The sequence below is a fragment of the Oncorhynchus masou genome, chromosome 12 (assembly GCF_036934945.1).
Source record: "Oncorhynchus masou masou isolate Uvic2021 chromosome 12, UVic_Omas_1.1, whole genome shotgun sequence".
Lineage (NCBI taxonomy): Eukaryota > Metazoa > Chordata > Actinopteri > Salmoniformes > Salmonidae > Oncorhynchus > Oncorhynchus masou.
This window is the reverse complement of record NC_088223.1, coordinates 85,622,765-85,647,632: the sequence shown is the minus strand read 5'-3', so window position 1 is coordinate 85,647,632 and position 24,868 is coordinate 85,622,765. Positions and strand designations below refer to the sequence as shown.

The window sequence follows — 24,868 nt, the reverse complement described above, 5'->3', positions numbered from 1 at the left end:
GACCTGCTGTTATCGACTCTCTCTCTACCGTACCTGCTGTCTCTAACTCAATGATTGGCTATGAAAAACTGACATTTAGTCTTGGAGATGCTGAACTGTTGCACCCTCTACAACCACTGTGATTATTATTATTTGACCCTGCTGGTCATCTATGAACATTTAGGCCATATTCTGTTATAATCTCCACCTAGCCCAGCCAGAAGTGGACTTGCCACCCCTCATAGCCTGGTTCCTCTCTAGGTTTCTTCCTAGGTTCTGGCCTTTCTAGGGAGTTTTTCCTAGCTACCGTGTTTCTACATCTGCATTGCTTGCGGTTTTAGGCTGGGTTTCTGTACAGGACTTTGTAACTTCTGCTGATATAAAAAGGGCTTTATACATTTGATTGATTGTATGAATTGCAAAGACATTGGGAACGTTGTAGTTGTGGTCAACTTTGTTCTGAAGTTCTCGGCGGACATAAAGAGTTGGATAAACCATGTGATTCTATGTGTAACGGATGTGAAACGGCTAGCTAGTCAGCGGTGGTGCGCGCTAAATAGCGTTTCAATTGGTGACGTCACTTGCTCTGAGACCTTGAAGTAGTGGTTACCCTTGCTCTGGAAGGGCCGCGGCTTTTGTGGAAGCATCGTTACCCATCGCTCGTGGGTGACTGTTGATGTGTGTAGAGGGTCCCTGGTATGTGCGAGGGGACGGTCTAAAATTATACTGGTACATATGCATAAAGTGTATAAACTGACACGAGAGGGCAAAAAAAAAAAAAAAAAAGCATGCATTTTCAAGTACAACGTTAATAACAATGGCTCGAAGATATAAGGTTGCTCCTACGAAGGTTCTAACGATTAATGTAGCCTTAAAACACTTCGTTAACCGGGCCATGGACAGGAAGTTGATTGGCTGTAATCACACGTTCACTGTTAATACAGTGTGACAAAACAAGGAGTCCAATCGCCATAAAACATGTATTGAGAAACAGGCAAAATGTCCTATAACCCCCATCATTAAATCAAAACAGTCGTTTGTATATGGTTATTAAAACACAGGACAACCACTTTTTGGATGAAAATTATCATGTGAGGTAGTAACTAGGAAATGTGGTTAAGGACTAATCTTTTTGTACTGAAAAAATATTTAACTAATCAGTGAGAATGTACCTTTGGTGAAAAAGGAACAAAAACATTTTTAAAAAGTGTCTAAAAATCCTATTCCAGCAACATAACATTAAATATTAACCATTAGCTGAAAGTCACATTTGGCAATGCTATATATACACCTTTTTCACATCAAGTTGTTAGCTCATGGTTTGGATGGTATCCGGGTATACACATATTCTTCCACATAGATTTTAACTCATGATCAAAATGAATAGTAAAAACTTCCAAAAATGTTGTTCTCCGTTCTTGATTGTAAGATTTCACCCCAGAATTTTCTTTTTAAATTGAGATTGATAAAACATGGCAACATTATCTGTTCAAATCATCTAAACTCAGCATTAGAACTGTAACACATCACATTAGAACGCCGTCTTCACGAGCTTTCAGAAAAATACTGGCCCTGACTATTTGACTTCTGTATGGAGTAAGGTAATGTGCCTGTATAAGCTGGGAATCGCTCTCTGCTAGCCAGTTAACCATTAGAAATTACTGATATATTTTGGCATAGTAAATGCCTGATCAATGATGGTGAGAAATGGTGGCGTTGGCTAAATCCAGATGCAGTTTGTGTAGTGAGGGTGAGATAAATTGCAAACAAACGAAGCACACTGAGGTATTGCACACATCAGTCCTCTTCATCACTCAAGGCATCATCTTCATCAATATCCACACCCTGGAACAGCCTAGAAAACACATAAGTAAAATGTCATTTTTACTAATTATGAAGTCAATAAAAAGGTTAGATAAACATTCTATGAGCATAATCCTGATTTATCGTACATCTAAATGACCACACAGAGCCAAACGTCAATGAAGCCTTCCAAAAAAGGAAAGAGGACAATAACAAAGCTACTCACTGGTTGTAGCAAGGCGAGGAGGGGTTATTGAAGTGGCTGTAGGGGTTGACAAGTGTGAGCTGGCCCAGACACAGCCAGCAGAAGTACTGCTTACACAAGGTGCAAGTCATCTTATTGCAGCCATCTACCTTCTACACAGAGAAACCAGAGAAGATGATCAATCAAATTAACCTATAGATAGAATCATGGGGGTTAAAACAACCCAAACACAATGCCATGACTGAAACTTGTCAGATTGATTGTCTGGGTCCAAGTTAACCTCCCCTTCATGTTAGAAAGTCACGACCATCATAGTAAAGGAAAGAAGATAATTTTGTACTGATTCGAGTCCCCTTGCTTAAGGGGTCCGTGGTCCTCCTTGGGATAAATGTTTATGTAGAAGGACTGAGAAGCTCAGTTCTGGTGACATTCTACTCTAGAATTAATTCAAATAAAATGCTAAAATATAAATTCCCCTTCCAGAAATTGGCCCAATAACAATTATTTTACCATATTGGACCATGTATATAGCTTATTCATATTCTATATTATCAAATGTGCTATTAGCAATAAGAAGGAATACTTGTAGCCCAAATGACGGTTATATCCACAGGGCAGACGGGTTTAGGGCCATGAAATATTGTGTGGATGAAGGGTGGGTGGGTGGCATGCAAGTTTAATAAAGAGAAAATAATACCTTAAAAAAATAAAAATCCATAAGTCTATAACTCTTGTTCAATTTATATGCTACATAGATTTTTTTCTTACATCATTTTCAGCTCTCTGGCAATAGTGCATAAGCCTAAACTTTAGGGCGTAACTGTATGCGCGCAAAATAGCCTACACTTTTGGAGACACGCAGACAAAGTTCATGTCGATCCACAGAGGCAAAAGGGACAATGTCAGAGTTGACAATAAAGAGGGCAAAAAGGGAATGTTTGGGAAAGATTTGGTGAAGTTGTAAAAGAGGATGATAGCAGTGAGGTTACAGTACATGATGGTTGTGAAGCACTATACAAATTTGACATTCAAAGATGGGGACTTTAAACAGGCCTATGCCACGTCAAGGGAACTGGAGTCAACTACTGTTCAGAAGGGTTAAATGGAAACTAAAATCTAGACACTGACTTATGAGGATTCTGTGTTATGCACGGACTTGAAACATGGTTAACGGTTTCAGGGCCATGGGCCTTTCTCATGATGGAAAAATACAGAATAACATGAAGACAGGAACTGTGCAATGAGTTGGGGGGGAGGAACATTCAGAACGTAGTGTTGCAAGAACAAACGGCCTTTTGTTAGATAACAGGAGCCAGGTGCCTGAACTGCATATTCTACACATCTACAACACTGACCGCTGAAGCGCTTAGGGGGCTGGGACCAGCTCTGCGCCAACAATCAACAATAGGCTGGGTGAGTCTAAACCACGCCCAGTCTCTACTCTGACAGGCCGGCTCGGAAGCAGGAACTATTTCTGTCAGAGTATATTTATAATATCTTTGCCAAGAACAAGTCAGTTCTCTGTTTGCCCTGGGAGGTGGGACAGAGAGCCCATATATACGAAAATTGCATTTACCACTTATTGCTTAGCTAATAAAAAAATACATAGCATACAAATCGGTGACTCATTGTCATATTTATCCTGATACCAGATTTGAATTGATGCGACCCTAACACTGTGTCTATAACCGCTCACATAGCCTTAATATCAACTCCTGCAGAATTAAGTATTTATTGCAGTAAAATGATACACCAGATGTAGGCAACATTTTGACTTGGGAACAGGAGTGGAGAAATATGATTAATTTATTTCAGCATCTTGAGAGAATGAGCAGTTAGCTAGGCCTATAGTCTGTAGGAGGTGACATCTTTATCAGCATTTCAACTACAAAATATGCATCCAAGCAGAACTAAAATCTTACCAGAAACATGTTGGGCCGTTGAAACAGCCTTCTAATTCCTTAAACTGGTCAAAATAATTTTACACAGAAAATCTTAACAGATACGTATCTAAGTCGGAAGAATATGTGAAGTCGAAACTCGTTTTTTAACCACTCCACAAATTTCTTGTTAACAAACTGTAGTTTTGGCAAGTCGGTTAGGACATCTACTTTGTGCATGACACAAGTCATTTTTACAACAATTGTTCACAGACAGATTATTTCACTGTATCACAATTCCAGTGGGTCAGAAGTTGACATACACTAAATTGACTGTGCCTTTAAACAGCTTGGAAAATTCCACAAAATTATGTCATGGCTTTAGAAGCTTCAGATAGTCTAACTTGACATCATTGGAGTCAATTGGAGGTGTACCTGTGGATGCATTTCAAGGCCGACCTTCAAACTCATCTTTGCTTGACATCATGGGAAAATCAAAAGAAAATCAGCCAAGACCTCAGAAAAAAAAAAGAAAAAAAAATTGTAGACCTCCACAAGTCTGGTTCATCCTTGGGAGCAATTTCCAAACGCCTGAAGGTACCACGTTCATCTTTACAAACAATAGTACGCAAGTATAAACACCATGGGAGCATGAAGCCGTCATACCGCTCAGGAAGGAGACGTGTTCTGTCTCCAAGAGATGAACGTACTTCGGTACGAAAAGTGCAAATCAATCCCAGAACAGCAGCAAAGGACCTTGTGAAGATGCTGGAGGAAACCGATACAAAAGTATCTATATCCACAGTAAAAATGAGTCCTATATCGACATTACCTAAAAAAAGACCACTCAGTAAGGAAGAAGCCACTGCTCCAAAACCATCATAAAAAAAGCCAGACTACAGTTTGCAACTGCACATGGGGACAATGACCATCGTTATGACCATTGCCGTTATGACCATCGTTATGTTTGGAGGAAAAATGGGGAGGTTTGCAAGCCGAAGAACACCATCCCAAACGAAGCACGGGATGGCAGCATCATGTTGTGGGCGTGCTTTGCTGCAGGAGGGACTGGTACACTTCACAAAATAGATGGCCTCATGAGGGAGGAAAATTGTGTGGATATATTGAAGCAACATCTCAAGACATCAGTTAAAGCTTGGGCGCAAATGGGTCTTCCAAATGGAAAATGACCCCGAGCATACTTCCAAAGTTGTGGCAAAATGGCTTAAGGACAACAAAGTCAAGGTATTGGAGTGGCCATCACAAAGCCCTGACCTCAATCCTATAGAAAACTTGAGGGCAGAACTGAAAAAGCGTGTGCGAGCAAGGAGGCCGACAAACCTGACTCAGTTACACCAGCTCTGTCAGGAGGAATGGGCCAAAATTCACCCAACTTATTGTGGGAAGCTTGTGGAAGGCTACCTGAAAAACATTTGACCCAAGTTAAACAATTTAAAGGCAATGCCACCAAATACTAATTGAGTGTATGTAAACTTCTGACCCACTGGGAATGTGAAATCTGAAATAAGTCATTCTCTACTATTATTCTGACATTTCACATACTTAAAATAAAGTGGTGATCTTAACTGACCTAAAATAATGCATTTTTACTAGGATTAAATGTCAGGAATTGTGTAAAACTGAGTTTAAATTTACTTGGCTAAGGTGTACGTAAACGTCCGACTTCAACTGTGTGTGTGTGTGTGCCCCATCCACCGCTGCCCCCTGGACACTGATCACTTGGCTACATAGCTGATTCATGCTGGACTGTCCATTAATCACGGTACTCCATTCTGCTTGTTTATGTTTTATCTGTCGGCCCCAGCCGCACTCAGGCTCTGTGTGTAGTTAATCCGACCCTCCCTGCCTAGTCAACGCCATTTTACCTGCTGTTGTTGTGCTAGCTGATTAGCTGTTGTCTCACCTACTGTTTTAGCTAGCTCTCCCAATTCAACACCTGTGATTACTGTATGCCTTGCTGTATGTCTCTCTCAAATGTCAATATGCCTTGTATACTGTTGTTCAGGTTAGTTATCATTGTTTTAGTTTACAATGGAGCCCCTAGTTCCACTCTTCATACCCCTGATACCCCCTTTGTCCCACCTCCCACACATGCGGTGACCTCACTCATTATAACCAGCATGTCCAGAGATACAACCTCTCTCATCGTCACCCAGTGCCTGGGCTTACCTCCGCTGTACCCGCACCCCACCATACCCCTGTCTGCGCATTATGCCCTGAATATATTCTACCATGCCCAGAAATCTGCTCCTTTTATTCTTTGTCCCCAACGCTCGAGGCGACCAGTTTTGATAGGCTTTAGCCGCACCCTCATACTACTCCTGCTCTGTTCCGCGGGTGATGTAGAGGTAAACCCAGGCCCTGCATGTCCCCAGGCACCCTCATTTGTTGACTTCTGTGATGGAAAAAGCCTTGGTTTCATGCATGTCAACATCAGAAGCCTCCTCCCTAAGTTTGTTTTACTCACTGCTTTAGCACACTCTGCTAACCCTGATGTCCTTGCCGTGTCTGAATCCTGGCTCAGGAAGGTCACCAAAAATTTAAATAACATTTTCCGTCAAGATAGAACTGCCAAAGGGGGAGGAGTTGCAGTCTACTGCAGAGAGAGCCTGCAAAGTAATGTACTTTCCAGGTCCATACCCAAACAGTTCGAACTACTAATCTTAAAAATTACTCTCTCCAGAAATAAGTCTCTCACTGTTGCCGCCTGCTACCGACCCCCCTCAGCTCCCAGCTGTGCCCTGGACACCATTTGTGAATTGATCGCCCCCCATCTAGCTTCAGAGTTTGTTCTGTTTGGTGACCTAAACTGGGATATGCTTAACACCCCGGCAGTCCTACAATCTAAGTTAGATGCCCTCAATCTCACACAAATCATCAAGGAACCCACCAGATACAACCCTAAATCTGTAAACAAGGGCACCCTCATAGACATCATCCTGACCAACTGGCCCTCCAAATACACCTCCTCCGTCTTCAACCAGGATCTCAGCGATCACTGCCTCATTACCTGTATCCGCTAAGGAGCCGCAGTCAAACGACCACCCCTCATCACTGTCAAACGCTCCCTAAAACACTTCTGTGAGCAGGCCTTTCTAATCGACCTGGCCCGGGTATCCTGGAAGGACATTGACCTCATCCCGTCAGTTGAGGATGCCTGGGCATTCTTTAAAAGTAACTTCCTCACCATTTTAGATAAGCATGCTCCGTTCAAAAAATTCAGAACTAAGAACAGATATAGCCCTTGGTTCACTCCAGACTTGACTGCCCTCGACCAGCACAAAAACATCCTGTGGCGGACTGCAATAGCGTCGAATAGTCCCCGCGATATGCAACTGTTCAGGGAAGTCAGGAACCAATACACGCAGTCAGTCAGGAAAGCTAAAGCCAGCTTCTTCAGGCAGAAATTTGCTTCCTGTAGCTCCAACTCCAAAAAGTTCTGGGACACTGAAGTCCATGGAGAACAAGAGCACCTCCTCCCAGCTGCCCACTGCACTGAGGCTAGGTAACACGGTCACCACCGATAAATCCATAATTATCGAAAACTTCAACAAGCATTTCTCAACGGCTGGCCATGCCTTCCGCCTGGCTGCTACTCCAACCTCGGCCAACAGATCCGCCCCCCCCCCCCGCAGCTACTCGCCCAAGCCTCTCCAAGTTCTCCTTTACCCAAATCCAGATAGCAGATGTTCTGAAAGAGCTGCAAAACCTGGACCCGTACAAATCAGCTGGGCTTGACAATCTGGACCCTCTATTTCTGAAACTATCCGTCGCCATTGTCGCAACCCCTATTACCAGCCTGTTCAACCTCTCTTTCATATCGTCTCAGATCCCCAAGGATTGGAAAGCTGCCGCAGTCATCCCCCTCTTCAAAGGGGGAGACACCCTGGACCCAAACTGTTACAGACCTATATCCATCCTGCCTTGCCTATCTAAGGTCTTCGAAAGCCAAGTCAACAAACAGGTCACTGACCATCTCGAATCACACCGTACCTTCTCCGCTGTGCAATCTGGTTTCCAAGCCGGTCACAGGTGCACCTCAGCAATGCTCAAGGTACTAATCGATATCATAACGGCTATCGATAAAAGACAGTACTGTGCAGCAGTCTTCATCGACCTTGCCAAGGCTTTCGACTCTGTCAATCACCATATTCTTATCGGCAGACTCAGTAGCCTTGGTTTTTTTGATGACTGCCTTGCCTGGTTCACCAACTACTTTGCAGACAGAGTGCAGCGTGTCAAATCGGAGGGCATGCTGTCCGGTCCTCTGGCAGTCTCTATGGGGGTGCCACAGGGTTCAATTCTCGGGCTGACTCTTTTCTCTGTATATATCAATGATGTTGCTCTTGCTGCAGGCAATTCCCTGATCCACCTCTACGCAGACGACACCATTCTATATACTTCCGGCCCGTCCTTGGACACTGTGCTATCTAACCTCCAAACAAGCTTCAATGCCATACAACACTCCTTCCGTGGCCTCCAACTGCTCTTAAACGCTAGTAAAACCCTAGTAAAACTGACTATCCTACTGATCTACAAAATTGCTTCCAACACTCTACTCAGCAAACTGGATGCAGTTTATCACAGTGCCATCCGTTTTGTCACTAAAGCACCTTGTACCACCCACCACTGCGACTTGTATGCTCTAGTCGGCTGGCCCTCGCTACATATTCATCGCCAGACCCACTGGTTCCAGGTCATCAACAAGCCCATGCTAGGTAAAGCTCCGCCTTATCTCAGTTCACTGGTCACGATGGCGACACCCACCCGTAGCACGCGCTCCAGCAGGTGTATCTCACGGATCATCCCTAAAGCCAACACCTCATTTGGCCGCCTTTCGTTCCAGTTCCCTGCTGCCTGTGACTGGAACGAATTGCAAAAATCGCTGAAGTTGGAGACTTTTATCTCCCTCACCAACTTCAAACATCTGCTATCTGAGCAGCTAACCGATCGCTGCAGCTGTACATAGTCTTATCGGTAAATAGCCCACCCAATTTTACCTACCTCATCCCCATACTGTTTTTATTTATTTACTTTTCTGCTCTTTTGCACACCAATATCTCTACCTGTACATGACCATCTGATCATTTATCACTCCAGTGTTAATCTGCAAAATTGTAATTATTTGCCATCCTCCTCATGCTTTTTGCACACAATGTATAGACTCTTTTTTTCTACTGTGTTATTGACTTGTTTATTGTTTACTCCATGTGTAATTCTGTGTTGATGTCTGTTCACACTGCTATGCTTTATCTTGGCCAGGTCGCAGTTGCAAATGAGAACTTGTTCTCAACTAGCCTAACTGGTTAAATAAAGGTGAAATAAAAAAAATATGTATGTATGTATGTATGTATGTATGTACACAAAACTCATTTTCTCCCAAGTCCCTAAAAGTATTTTTCTAAGCTGCATGTATATAATTATAAAAGTCAGAAATTCTAAGAAACATATCTAAAGTCAACAACAAATCCTGCAAGCCCGGTGTAAAAATATCTTCCTGTAGTCTCGGACTGTAGCCTTGGGACCTCAGATTTTCACTTTACCACATACAGGCATAGTCTGCATTTACCCCATTGGACACATCCTGATGTATATATTTATAATAAATTAATAACAATCACCATTATTCACTCAGTTTTTTTTTTTTTTTTTTTTCTATTACAAAGTATGTCATTTCCTTTAAGAGCTGTGTTGGGCAGCTGAGCCTAAACCACGCTGCTGGAAACTCGCAAACCACGCTCCTCCCTAAACCACGCTCCTCCCTAAACCACGCTCCTGGAAACTCCGGTTGTAAAACAATGCCAAACATGCAATTGAAGGAGAAGATAAATAAACATGGTAGCAATGGAACTAGGACCCAGTCTTTTTTCTTTTTTTTTACGACTGAAACTGCTTTCAAAAGTGTTTTCCCGCGATTGCATTAAGAATTGTAGTACATTGACTGCTTGTCAGAATAAATATTCCTCTCGAGGCGCATGTATCTCGCATAAAAAGACAACAAGCCGACTAGGTAAATAGGTAAACTATTATACTATGGGGTTGTCCGATTTTGTTTTAACATTATATGGCAAAAATAGAAGCACTGAAAAGTTCCATTCTGAGTGATAAAGTATAAGTTTTTGAATGACTTAGCCAGCAGCTAGGGTCCGAGGTGAGCGCTGTGGTGATGTGACTTTCATTTCTTTCATCTGATCATCAGTGTCATCCACAATCATGCATGTCAGTTCAGTGCACACAGCATCACAGAGAAAATAAAATATTTCAGAATACATTTATCTGGGAATATATTTCACAGAAGTCTGTATTAGGCTGTGTCACCTGCACGAGTGCAGACATTTTTAATGGACATCTACAATGATCTCAAAAACGACCTCTTCAGAATCCATATGATGGAAATCTGTCACAATGACGGAACTTTAACCCTTGGGATCAGGTCAAAAAGAGGATGTTTAAATATCTGTCCTGTTTCACACATGTACAAGTGTGTAACCTGTACAGTGTGTGGTGTGAAACGGAAATGTGTTTTTTGCATATCACACTCCCCTGGAGATACTCCGATAGGGGTCAGCCATTATTGATGGTGACCCAGGAGAAATTGGGGTTAAGTGCCTTGCTCAGTAGCAAATCAACAAATGTGTTTTACTGGGGATTCGAACGAGTAACATTTTGGTTACTGGCCAAACGCTCTAACCGCTAGGCTACTTGCAACCTCATGTAGGAGCAGCAAAACACATGTAAACTAAATAACGTCTTCTTGTGCAGAGCGCAACATACCTGTATGTTAGTGCCACAGCGCGGGCAGCCTTTACAGTTCTCATAGAGCCAGTCCCTGCTGAAGGACTCCTCCACGGCACGCTGGATAACCCGCTTCCCAAAACGCTGCTCCATGAACTTCTTCCCCTCGGCACTGGCAGAGATATACTCATCCCTTAGGCCTCGCAGCTCATCTACATGGCAGGAGAGAGGCCCCTCTTAATACCAAAACCATTATTCTAACCTCCATTTAGATTGTGCACAGCATATAACTCATTAAACATGTCAGGTAATATAATATAGACTATGTAATACAATGTACAATTATTTCCTTTACCTGCTGTGACCTTGCAGTGGGACAGGCCGTGGTATCCACGTTTGCAGAGGGTGCAGAAGGCATACTGACAGGCAGGGCAGATGCCCATGGTGGTGTCTTGCTCCACCATCACAGCCTGACAACATGACTGGCGAGGGCAGTACACCACATCAGCCATCAGGTCCAGGCTGGACTGAAGCAGGAGACGGTCATAACGAGTAAACAACTCCTCCCCGACAAGGAGCTTGACCTGTACAAGGGGGAGTGTATTAGTCAGTACTCATAAGAGGACCATAAGAGCTCATTTAAGAGTTCAGTCAAAAGTTACCTGTGAGGGCATAGCCAAGGAGGTGCACTTGGGCTCGGGGCAGTTAAGACACTGAACGTTGCCGTCGCGGATCTGAATCCCGAAGTACTCTGTCATGCAGGCCTTGCAGTACACGTGCTGGCATTCCTTGAAGCACAGGCAGCTCGAGCCCAGCTTCTCCATGAAGCAGATGCTACAGCAGAACGCCTTGCCGTCAAACACCTTCTGCCTTTGAGCTTCGTCAAAGTCCAGTAGCTGAGGTAGGATATCAGTACGGGGGTCCACCACCAGCACAGCACGGGGGTCCAGCTCCAGCAGAGACTCCAGTTTGCCTTCCTCCCCGATTATAGTCCCCGCCTGCTTCACAGCAGCCTTGCTTCTCTTCGAGTCAACCGGAGCCTTGCCTGCCTTAACAACCTCTAGTGGAGACTTGACATCCAGGAAGGCAAACGCCTCCTCCTTGAGGAACTGGATCCATGTGTAGACGACAACACAGCCCTGGTTCTCCCCCCACAGCTCATCTAGACGCTTGCAGAGAGAAGTCATCTGAGGGGTAGAAAACAGGGTTTGTCAGGAAGACAAGGGGAACGTTGTTGAAAGATGTTATTTGATTTCGTACAATGGTGCGTCTGCCTCACCTGGTCCCTTGACAGCCATTTGGAACTTAGTGTATAGACCGGAGATGAGGAGGAAGGGTAGTCGGCAGGAAGTTCAAAGTTAAGCACCAGGGGAGGTAGGAAAGATACGTCATATTCTGTGTGCTTGTCTCCTGACAGAAAGAAACACATTCAATTTCAGGTTGTTGTTGATTAAAACAATTTTTTTTTTTTTTTAAAGGAACAAGTAGTATTAATGTAGAGGAAAGGAAACACAGCCTTACCTTTGACTATCAACTTGAAATTAGGAGGAAGTTCAAGGCATAGTTGTATTTCTCCGCCTTGTGCCGATTCAGCTCCGTGACACTCCTCTTCGTCGTAAATACTCGCTAGAGCAAGCAGCTCATCCTTCTGCGCTGCCTGGTCCTCCGACATTCACATTCCTGTGAGGCAACAACAGTAAAATTAAACCATAGAAAGAAGAATGAATAGAACGTCGCCATTCATGTCAATGATGGTATGATGGGTGGACTGGTGGCCATTGCGAGCGTACCTATAGGATCAAAGCAGTAAGTTTACCTATCAATCTGTGCTGTGATGTCTTCAGTCAACCACAGATGATCCGTTATATATACACCTGATACTGTAGTGGCCACTCTAGCAATGAAAAGAAATGTCTTCAAAAATGGAAGGCAGTCAGGAGGCAAGATTAGGTGGGACCATTTTAGCCAATGAGAGTGCAGATACGCCAGCAACTTTAATATTCACGTTGACTAAGAGACTGACTCCAAGACCACTGAATTGATAAATCTTTTGAGCTCTATGGACTTGTTATCCAACATGTTACTGGACCTGGTTATTACCAAGGGGCTTTCTATTGATATATCCTCTATTGTTGATGTTGCTTTATCTGATCACCACTGTCTTTTTTACTACCTTGTTGCCCATAGCACAGGGTAATACTGAACACATTAAGAAACACTATCTTACCTCTGAAGTTGCTACAGAATCAGCTATTATGCCTGCCTCGTGATGATTTAGTTGATAACTTTAATAGTAAATTAAGGGCAACCATTGATGCCATAACTCCAGTACGGTTGAAAAGGGCCACTTCCAATCGGAGAGCGCCTTGGATGAGGAAACTAATAAATTAAGAGAAATTACACAAAGACAGAGCAGAAGTGGAGAAAGTCATAGTTGCAAGTCCATTATGATATTCTGATAGAGCAACTAGGCAAATATAACAAGGCAATTAGAAATGTCAGACGTGCACATTCTTCTAACTACATCACTATTATTCAGACTAATTAGAGAGTGCTCTTCTCGACCATTGATGGCCTGAAATTAGGGCTGGGTGATATATTGAATAAATTCAAATGTATGTTTTTGCGCAAAATTCCAAAATGCCTGTTTTGCAAGAATCAAGGTTTTATTATTTTTAATTTGTATATCTGCTTGTTCTCATGTCTAAACTCCTTTGCTCCTCTGGGCACCTTGCCATTTACACCAGAGATCTGTTTATAATGACGAGATTCATATCTCCACCCTAACAATGGGAGTCGTTGTCCCAAATGCAGGAAGGCAGGCAATATAAGCCCATAGAAATGCCTTGGCCTTATTTTAGCAAGAGTGAAACCTCTCGCAGCACCTCTTCCTTTTTGGTTTACACGCACCAAGCCCCTCCCCCTGCCTCTCACGCCAACAAAGTTGAGAGATCACATCTTCCTCTCTGACAAGCAGTTTCAACTAGGGCTGGGCAATATGGGCTAAAAATTGAATCAATTTTTTTTTTTTCAAACTTATGGGCGATTCACTAATATAGAAAACACACCACACCTTTCTTTAAATAAGTTTTACTATTAAAACAGGTAAAATACACTGCATTTCAACAGTCAGCAATAATCTAATGAATGCAGGGCTTGTGAAGTTATACCTAGGCTAAATATAAGCCTTCCACAACCATAAGGCCCAATAATAATTTAATTAATAATTTCTCCTGCTTTTTTTGTTTTTGCAATAGTCACTAATCTGGCTTTCAAGTCGGTCTCTGAAAATGTCATTTTTTGTTACAAATGTAACTAGAACCATGCATAATGCACATTCACTAATAGTGACACTGGTAGCAGGCATTAGGCTATAGAGAATGAATACAGGTCTCATCAACTATTTCTCAAGCCCACGTGATAGTGATTAGCCAGCTAATCTTTAGATTTAAAGTTTAGCCAACTTGACTAGACAGCTAGTATAACAATCTTTGGCTAAAATACTGCTAGCAGTACGTGGTACCCCAATGCTGCGAGTGACAAACTGAGAATTCATTTTTCCAGAATCAATGTTCATTAATACTTGTTTTAGTAGTGTCTGCTCTGCACACAATTTGAGTAGTTGAGACATAAAAAGGGTATCGTTAGAAAAGTGTACTTATCCTTTATTACACTAAAATAATGTCTCAATGCGTTGGTGTCCATATGACAGATTCTGTTGGAACAAAGCTGAAATGCAAATGCAAGCGAGTTGAAAGTAAATATTTCAGCTTTTATTTTCATAGGATTTTTAATTTGTTTTTTCCTGTGATGCACATTGCATTTCATGTATGACATGTTTTGTATAAATAAAGCTTGATTTGATAGCTTACTTCTTGCTCTAATTTTTGTTTGCCTCTTTCTTTGCATCCTCACTGCCCCTCAGTCCTACCAATCATTATTAGAGCCAACACAATAAGGGAGAGAAACAAGCAAACAATTTCAGAAAGAGGATCAATCGGTGTGCTTTCTCTGGGTATATAGTTAGGGCTCAAAATTAATAGGTGTCCCGTCGTCCATGGATAAACAAAATATGTCTGGGATGGTTCAGATTGTGGGAATGTTCTAGAACAATATTACGAATTGTGCTGAACTATCGCCTACAAAAACACCCCCCAGAGAGAGCGAGAGAAAGACAGACAGCTGCATGTGAGCTCACATTTTTTAACATATTTTTTTTTACAAAAGGATAGATTTGGAGGTAGATAAACTTGGATTTTTCAGCAGGTACATATCCAGGATGCTACCCTCCACAGCATGGCCTTCGCTCCAGATCAAAACTCCAAACCTACAACCTAATTTTGACCAAAATTAACCAGAGATTACTGCTGCCAAGGTTTCCTTTTTCCAAGCTATACATAGGGTGCTCTAGCAAACAAACAGAGACCTGAGGACACCAACCAACCTGGAACTGAGTAAATAGTGTTGTTTGATGGTATTTTGAAAGCCCAGAAAAGAAAAAAAAGTACATGACAATAATATTTTACTTTACAGGGACTGAATGCTGAGTTAAGGCTCCAAGGACAAATTCAATCATCACTAAGGTGTGAATAAAAAGGTGTCGAGGCCTTTGGGCCCAACAAGTGGCAGGAGTCTTTGAAGCATCCTCTGAAGCCCCCACCTGCTGTTCAAAGACCATTTACTGCCATTTTCTACATTTCTGCCTCCAGAAATAAAAGCTTCTCCCGTTGCCTGCTGCTTGGATGCCACCTGGCGATCTGTTCACCGTCTGCACTGGCCCGTCTCTCCGTCTGGTACAGGTACCCCCACCACACTCCCCCCTCTCCCGAGCTTTCGCTCGCCTCCAGCACACGCGCACTGTTGTGGCGAGTGACTCTGAACTTACAAAGGCTAGCTCTAAGTAGTTTAAATATTCACATTTTTTTCTTGTGCATTTTGCCTCACGACTCCTGCATATGTTGTTGACTACAAACTTTCTTACCCAACCGTGGGACAGACTGTTTGTTCCCACACTTGAGACTGACTCTATTGGATACATACTTTTGGCCTCCCATCCTATTCTAACCACCTCTCGCCAGCTTTTTTATTCAAATCAAACTTTGTCACGTGCCGAATACAACAAGTGTAGACTTTACCGTGAAATGCTTACTTACAAAGCTCTTAACTCTTCTTGAACTGCACTGTTGGTTCAGAAAATATTTACCAAGTAATAATTTAAAAAATGACTAACAATTATGAGGTTATATACAGGGGGCACCAGTACTGAGCCAGTGTGCGGGGGTACAGGTTAGTTGAGGTCATTTGTACATGTAGGTGGGGGTGAAGATAATAAACAGCGAGCAGCAGCAGTGTACAAAAGGCAGGGGGGGGGGGGGGGGGGGGTCAACGTAAATTGCCTGGTGGTGATTTTATTAAATTGTTCAGCATTCTTATGGCTTGGGGGTAGAAGCTGCTGAGGAGCCTCTTGGTCCTTTACTTGGTGCTCCGGTACCGCTTGCCATGCGGTAGCAGAGAAAACAGTCTGACTTGGGTGACTGGAGTCTGACACCACCTATTATATAGGTCCTGGATGGCAGGAAGCTTGTCCCCAGTGATGTACTGGGCCATTCGCACTACCCAATGTAGCGCCTTACGTTCTAATGCCAAGCAGGAAATACCAGGAAATGATGCAACCGGTAAGGATGCTCTCGATAGTGCAGCTGTAGAACTTTTTGAGGATCTGGGGACCCGGTCTTGGTATGTTAGGACCATGATAGTTTGTTGGTGATGTGGACACCAAGGAACTTGAAGCTCTCGACCCGCTCCACTACGGCCCAGTCGATGTTAATGGGGGCCTGTTCGGAAAGCCTTTTCCTATAGTTCACGATCAGCTCCTTAGTCTTGCTCACATTGAGGGAGAAATTGTTTTCCTGGCACCACACGGCCAGGTCTCTGACCTCCTCCCTATAGGCCATCTCATCGTTGTCAGTGATCAGGCCTACCACTATTGTGTCGTCAGCAAACTTAATGAGTCGTCGTGATTGGCCATGCAGTCGTGGCTGAACAGGGAGTACAGGAGGGGACTAAGTACCCACCCATGAGGGGCCCCTCTGTTAACCACGTCTCAGTAATGACCAACACATCTGGATTGGAGCTGTGAACACACACTTTCAATTGATCTATTTTTAGGTAATAAGCTTCTAGTGTTAACGTGCAGAAAACCCAGGCTTTTACAAAAGCAGAAATCAGTGAAGTGGATATCAGAGCACAAGTCAGAATTGGGGCTAACAACAGTAGATGGGCCAGGGTGTACATGCACATTTCCAGATAACATAAACAATGCTATCAAGGCATGGCACAGGACAGGGAGAGCTCTAGAGTGCTGTTTTATGACATCTGAATGTGCATCAGATGGCAACAAGATCATATTGTATAGCATTTTCATTAGGTAACATGAACGCTATCGGTAGCCGACGTGAACAAAACCTTTAAAACAGGTCAACATTCACAAAGCCACTGGGCCAGAAGGATTTCCAGGACGTGTACTCAAAGCATGCGCGGAGCAACAGGCAAGTGCCTTCACTGACATTTTCAACCTCTCCCTGACCGAGTCTGTAATAGCTACGTGTTTCAAGCAGACCACCATAGTCCCTGTGCCCAACGAAGTGAAGGTAACCTGCCTAAATGATTACCGCCCCATGGCACTCACGTCGGTAGCCATGAAGTGCTTTGAAAGGCTGGTCATGGCTCACATCAACAACATCCTCCCGGACACCCTAGTCCCACTCCAATTCGCATACCGCCCCAACAGATCCACAGATGAAGCAATCGCACTCCACACTGCCCTTTCGCACCTGGACAAAAGGAACACCTATGTGAGAGTGCTGTTCATTGACTACAGCTCAGCGTTCAACACCATAGTACCCACAAAGCTGAGACTAAACACCTCCCCCTGCAACTGGATCCTGGACTTCCTGATGGGCCGCCCCCAGGTGGTAAGAGAAGGCAACAACACGTCTACCATGCTGATCCTTAAGGCCAAGGTGTGGGCCTTTCAGCTGAGGAATGGAAGGCTGGTGCACTTCTCCAGGTTTGGGAAAAGGTCGCAAAACATCGGAAACAAAGATACTTTGAAAAGTTTCCCCTCCTTTCATCCTGCACACTTAAGGTGAAGGTCTACTTTGGGTCAACATCTCTGTGAGATGGCCTTTTCACAAATTAAAATAACCAAGTCAAAGAACAGGTCTTGTCTAACTAATTAGATATCTCACAGACCGTGTCAGACTTGCTGTGTCAAACTATGAGGCAGACTACAGAGCTGATAGTGTGCAATCACAGCCATCACATTGAATGTGTGTGTGTGGGGAGGGGGATCTCATCCACAGACATCAGTGTGAGTGAGAATTGCCAGTTTGAAATCTGTTGTAGGCTCTATTGATAACAAAAGGATATGATCCGTGTTGCGTGTTCTTCAAAAAGGGAAAGTGAAACAGTACATGATTGGCTTAGGCCTGTATTTGACTGATTGAGGTTATATATGAATGGTGAATGAGTAATAGGCCTGTAGAAATATTGAAAAATGTAATATGACTTAAAATGTTGAATGGTAGTTGAACTTCTGATTATACTATTTGTATAATCAAATAAATAATTTGCTTGTGACTGACAGGTAACAAAATAAAGAATGTCAAAGTGGAACTACATTGTGGCCTTGTTTTTTCTTGATTTTTTGCAAACGGTAGATCTTGGTTAACATTTGGACTTGGGATGTGATCTTAGGCTTGAAGAGGTTGGTGACCACTGTGGTAGACCATTCCATTCTTGTGGGCCGGCTAAGGAGGACTGGTGTCTAACTACCTCTCTCAAAGAGTGCAGTGTATGAAGTCCGAAAATTGTCTCAGCCACTGCCTGTCTCCAAGGGAGTACCCCAAGGCTTCAATTTACATCAACAACATAGCTCAGGCAGTAGGATGCGCTCTCATCCATTTACATGCAGATGATACAGTAATACTCAGCTGGCCCCTCCCCGGACTTCGTGTTAAATGCTCTAAAACAAAGCTTTCTTAGTGGCCAACAAGCTTTCTCTACCCTTAACCTTGTTCTGAACACCTCCAAAACTAAGGTCTGGTAAGGTGTGGTAAGAAGAATGCCCAATGTAGAGCCCATTGAAGGTTTAGAGCCCAATGTAGTCACCTCATACAAGTACTTGGGAGTATGGCTAGACGGTGCACTGTCCTTCTCTCAGCACATATCAAAGCTGGAGGCTAAAGTTAAATCTAGACTTGGTTTCCTCTATTGTGATCACTCCTCATTCACCCCAGCTGCCAAACTAACCCTGATTCAGATGACCATCTTACCCATGCTAGATTACGGAGACAGAATTTACAGATCGGCAGGTCAGAGTCTCGAGCGGCTAGATGTTCTTTACCAGTCGGTCATCAGATTTGCCATCAATTCCCCGTATAGGACACATCACCACTCTATACTCATCTGTAAACGGTAATCTCTGTATATCCGTCGCAAGACCCAATGGTTGATGCTTATTTATAAAACCCTCGTAGGCCTCACTCCCACCTCATATCTACTGCAGCCCTCATCCTCCACATAAAACGCCCATTATGCCAGTCACATTCTGTTAAAGGTCCCCAAAGCGCACACATCCCTGGGTCGCGTCTCTTTTCAGTTCACTGCAGCTAGTGACCGGAACGAGCTGCAACAAAACACTCAAACTGGACAGTTTTATCACAATCTCTTCATTCAAAGACATGACAAACATGACTGGCCTTTAGCCAATATTTACGTAATTAAAAGTCTTGTTATAGTTTGGCTACATTCTCTGGCACCTCCCTCATGTCAGATAGCATTGGTGTGAACATGAGGCTGTAATCAATATGCATTTATACAACAGGTGGGTTTAATCCTGATTGGTTAAAACCGCATTCCAGCCGGTGTCTATTCCACAAGTTGCCACCAGCTAAATCTATGATGCACCATCTGACTGCGCAATCCACTATCAGTCCAGCCAGGCAACTTATAAACTTTATCTACATTATAAAAAGCATCTAGACATCTCACATTTCTTTTAGACTAACATTTTGTTTTCAACAGCGAAGATTTGTATAAATAAGTTTCTCCGACATTTGCAACATTGAATTTGTTTAAATATTAAATCTTCTGCTGTCCCATAGTAACGAACCAGTCGAAATCATGAACCGGCTGGCATCATTTTTATGGATATATAAAAAATTTAAGTCAATTTAAAAAAAGGTACAATGAAACGCAGCTTGTTTGCAGTCTTTCCAGCTTCAGTTTGAAGTGATTGTGTTTGTTGGCTAGCTCCCCTGAACAAGTGTCCTTACGAGTGAGCATTTTCTATTCCAGGTGAAATCGCGCCTCATTAGCTCATTGTTATGGATGTATCCAAATAAATGTCACTAGAAAACAGCTTAAACAAATGCAGCTACTTTGCGGTTATTCTGGCTGTACTTTTTGACATGACTAAGTTAGCCGTAGTTGGCTAGCTAGCAAGCATGGGATAAGAACATTGCCAGCCAGTATGGCAATGGAATATTTAGAATGAACCACTGGGTCGTGTCTCTAGAAACCCTAGATTTGTGACGGGACTAGATCTTGTGGAAGGATGAAATAGTATGAAAATTTGTCAGTCATCACTTGAATATGTTGGTAACCCATTGTATAAAATTGATAATGCCCTCAAAGCCGGTGTTGAGGATATTCCCTGCCCTCAACTTCATCTCGGGCATAACACCCTTGCCAATATTTCCCCCAAACACCGGCTTCTCTGGCATTATTCCTGAAATATCTTTGGCTATAATTTTACATGTAGCCTAATTATTTATATAATTATGCAGAATGTATAAAAATTTTATTCAAATGTTGGATTTTTTAGAAACAAATTAAAATGTGAATTTCTGGCTCAGTTGACAGCACCATTTATCTGTCAGTAGTATGCTACTCTTATTTGCCTTTTAAATCACTATGAATGACCTCGGTCCTATGAGTGGACCCATGTTAGCATATCAAAACATATTTTTTTAATTTGGGATGGTTCATCTTCAGTTTGGGACAGATTAAAATTGCACTTTGGGACGGTGACAAAAAAAAGTTAGTCTCGAGCCCTGTATCTAGCAAGCTAGCTAGCTAACATTGGCCATCAAATTTAAGTCAGGAGAGAGTGGTGCGCAGAGGTGAGGCCAGAGAGGAACCAATTAACTCTTACTAACAAATTATTGATTGATTAATAGTAAAATAAAAATGAACTCTTGATGGATCTCCTCTCTCTCCTTCCCAGTGGGATGGATGGCAGTGGAGGCTGCGGAGGGGAGGACGGCTCATAATAACGGTTGGAATGGAGCAAATGGGTTTGATACCATTCCACCAACAGCGCTCCAGCCATTACCACGAGCCCATCCTCCCCAATTATGGTGCCACCAACCTCCTGTGGATGACTCGGACATCAGGCTGCAGCACAACATTAATTGACATTTTTCTGAAACTGGTTGTCAGTCACAGAGGCTGCGACTATATACTAATTTTGGGGACTTAAAACCAATTAATTGTTACAAAAGGTAAAGGGAAAAAAAGTATCTTTGCAATCAGCAAAAACATATGTTGGCGCTTTAAGGGTTAACCAGTGTATCCAGAATAGCACTGGTGAAGCTGTGTCTGTAGGTCATGGTGGTTGGAACAGAGAAAGAAAAGAAACACAGCTAGTGGGGATGAGGGCTCACCCTCTGCACACACCTGTTGGTTTTATGTACTGAGCTGAGGGGGTGATCCAAAAATAATGCCTATTAAGTGGCCTATTTGTTCCTCAAAACCACAACTGGCCATAGAAGGGATTTGCTGATTTGAGATTTAAAGCAATGGAACGTCTAAACATTGCATTTTGTTTATGCCACCTTTGTGAATTTTACATTATACTAACAGCAAATCAGAACAATGTATGTCAAAGCACTTAGCCAGCTAAAGTTATATCAAATTTTATTGGTCACATACAAATGGTTAGCAGATGTTAATGCGAGTGTAGCGAAATGCTTGTGCTTCTAGCTCCGACAGTGCAGTAAATATCTAACAATTCCCCAACAACTACCTAATACACACAAATCTAAAGGGATGGAATAAGAATATGTACATATAAATATGGATAAGCGATGGCCGAGCGGCATATCATCTCATATGTAAGATAAGTAAACATTATTAAAGTGGCATTGTTTAACGTGACAAGTGAGTCTGTAGGCAGCAATAGAGCCCGGTAGGATGCTCTCAATTGTGCATCTTTAAGAGTTTGTCAAGGTTTTAGGTGACAAGCCAAATTTCTTCACCTCGCTGTGTGTGAGTGAACCAGGAGATTATCCGTGGTGTACGCCGAGGAACTTAAAATGGGGGTGCTCCCTCTGCTGTTTCCTGAAGTCCATGATAATCGTTTTTTTTTTTTTTTTTTACATTGGGTGAGAGGTTGTTTTCCTGACACCACACTCAGAGTGCCCTCACCGCCTCCCTTTAGGCTGTCTCGTCGTTGTTGGTAATCAAGCCCACTACTGTTGTGTCGTCTGCAAACTTGATGATTGAGTTGAAGGTGTGCATGGCCACACAGTCATGGGTGAACAGAGAGTACAAGAGGGGGCTGAGCACGCAACCTTGTGGGGCCCCAGTGTTGAGGGTCAGCAAAGTGGAGATGTTTCCCACCTTCACCACCTGGGGGCAGCCCATCAGAAAGTCCAGAACCCAAATGCACAGGGCGAGGTTGAGACCCAGGGCCTCCAGCTTAATGATGAGCTTGGATGGTACTGTGGGGTTGAATACTTTTGTAAGAATGCTGTACATACAGCTCAGCATTCCTCATGTCCAGATGGGATAGGACAGTGTGCAGTGTGATGGCGATTGCATCTGTGGACCTGTTGGGGCTAGGGTGGCAGTGGTTGTCTAGGGTAGCAATAAGGTGGAGGTGATAGGATCCTTGACTAGTCTCTCAAAGGACTTAATGATGACAAGTGAGTACTACGTGGCAATAGTCATTTAGTTCAGTTATATTTGCCTTCTTGGGGGGGTTTATACACAGCTGTGACGATAACTGACGAGAATTCTCTTGGGAGATAATATGGTCGGCATATGATTGTAAGGAATTCTAGGTCAGGTGAACAGAAGGAGTTGATATGTTGTTATTGTTACACCATGAGTCATTAATCATGAAGCATACACCCCCGCTCTTCTTCCCAGAGAGATGTTTATTTCTGTCAGCGCAACGCATGAAGAAACCCGGAGGCAGTACAGACTCCGACAACATAGCCCTTGAGATCGTATTAGGGCCTAGGGTTGTTACAGAGTTACTTATGAGCATAGTTCTAGTTGAAACTGTGTAGCTTCCATACTAGTTAGTCAGGTAACGTTAACATGTCTTAAGATTATAACATTAGATCAGCTTTTCACCCAAACTCGGTCCTGGGGACCCCAAGGTGTGAATGTGTTGGTTTTTCCCCCCTAGCACTACACAGCCAATTCAAATAATCAAAGCCAAGGTACAAATCTGTCGTTCTGCCCCTGAACAGGCAGTTAACCCACTGTTCCTAGGCCGTCATTGAAAATAAGAATTTGTTCTTAACTGACTTGCCTAGTAAAATAAAATAAAAAGCTTGATGATTAGTTGTTTCTATGAATCAGCTGTGTAGTGTTAGGGAAAAAAACAAAACGTGCCTCACTTGTGGTCCCCTGGACCGCATTTCGGAAACCCTGTGTTAGTTGATTCTCTTTAACAAGGGTGTCAAACTCATTCCATGGGGGGGGCCCATGTCTTCGGTGATAGTTAGGCAGATCAATTAGGATATTTTTTTTCATGAATTGATCTTTTTACCAATCACATCAAAAAAGATCTGATGTAATGTGTTAAAATACCAATTAGTGGGAGAAAAGAAAAATCAGAATTGGGCTGCCAGTCTAAACCTAACTATCACAGCCAGTGTAACTTTATAGAAAACAAAAACCAGCTGACATGTCCCTCCATGGAATGAGTTTGACACCCTGTTAAAGAGAATAAACTCACAGGGTGTCCCAAAAGCAGTCCCAGGGACCCAAGGGGTGCACGTTTTGGTTTTTGCGCTACTACACAGCTGATTCAAAGGAACAACTAATCGTCAAGCTTTGATTATTTGAATCCGATGTGTAGTGCTAAAGAAAACGTCCACCCCTGGACTGAGTTTGGGGGTAAAAACGTCCACCCCTGGACTGAGTTTGGGGGTAAAAACGTATCTAACGTTATCTAGCTAGAAACGTTAACTGACTAACAAGTATGGAAGCTAGCAACCGACACGGCTTCAAATAGAAATAACTATGTTCGAGAGTGGCTCAGTAACAACACTAGGCCCTAACACGATCTCAAGGGCTAACTGCCTTGACCGTCGTATTGATAGTAGCTAAATTAGCTAACTAATGTTAACAGCATACTAGTAGGTAACTCACCGTTTGTTAGGCTAGAAATGTTGGCCTACACACCTTCATTTGTTAGCTGTAGTAGCTATCATGAGTAATCAGTCACTGGTTAAAATATGTAGATTACAAGCATTTTCTTAGATTGTGGTAATGTAACTATGTGTTATTTACCTTATATTCCAGCCTCACTAAAGACTTTTGGATGATGACATACTTCTGTCGCGTTCCCGACTGGAAACTCGTTGGAAGATGATGCTGCGTTCAAGACAAATCGGACATTTCCGACCTGGAAACAAACTCTTTGGTACGCATAATGGAGCGTCCTTAGATCTGCCAGGCAATGGGTGGAGTGAATGGTATCAAACACATGGACACCATATATGTGTTAGATGCCATTCCATTTATGCCATTACTGTGAGCCGTCTTCCCCAATTAAGGTGCCACCGGCTGCCTGACCCGCAGGATGCCGGTGCGGAGTGACCATGTTGTGGAGTGCAGCCTTAACCCAAGGGTAAATTATGACCCCAAGTGGCCAAAGGCCTTTGTCAAACAACTAGTTACTGACAAAAAAAAACATTATTTACAATGATTTCTGTAGTAATATGGCGGAATTAAAATTAATATATTTTGTATATTAGTGGTGCCACTAAACTGAAAATGTGGACTCAATAGTAAACTGTGTGATAAAAGCACCAAATTTCGCACAGATGCATCCTGTGGGTGGCAGCCACTATAACTAAAAAATAACTCAAAGATGTAAATATATATTTAGCTTCCAGTCAAGGTCTCTATACCGAGTCGAGTCTCATCTTTCAGATGT

General features: G+C 42.9%; 1 protein-coding gene across 1 annotated transcript; it reads right to left on the bottom strand.

The window, feature by feature from the left end:
- Positions 1–1,421: 1,421 nt before the first annotated feature.
- LOC135550978 (E3 ubiquitin-protein ligase RNF14-like) lies at positions 1,422–24,519 on the bottom strand. Its single transcript, XM_064982305.1, has 8 exons — positions 24,220–24,519; positions 12,145–12,303; positions 11,903–12,033; positions 11,286–11,810; positions 10,979–11,207; positions 10,663–10,835; positions 2,009–2,139; positions 1,422–1,834 (listed from the first exon to the last, which is right to left on the bottom strand). The coding sequence occupies exons 2-8, from the start codon at positions 12,293–12,295 to the stop codon at positions 1,777–1,779; spliced, it is 1,398 nt and encodes a 465-aa protein (XP_064838377.1). The 5' UTR covers positions 12,296–12,303; positions 24,220–24,519; the 3' UTR covers positions 1,422–1,776.
- Positions 24,520–24,868: the final 349 nt, after the last annotated feature.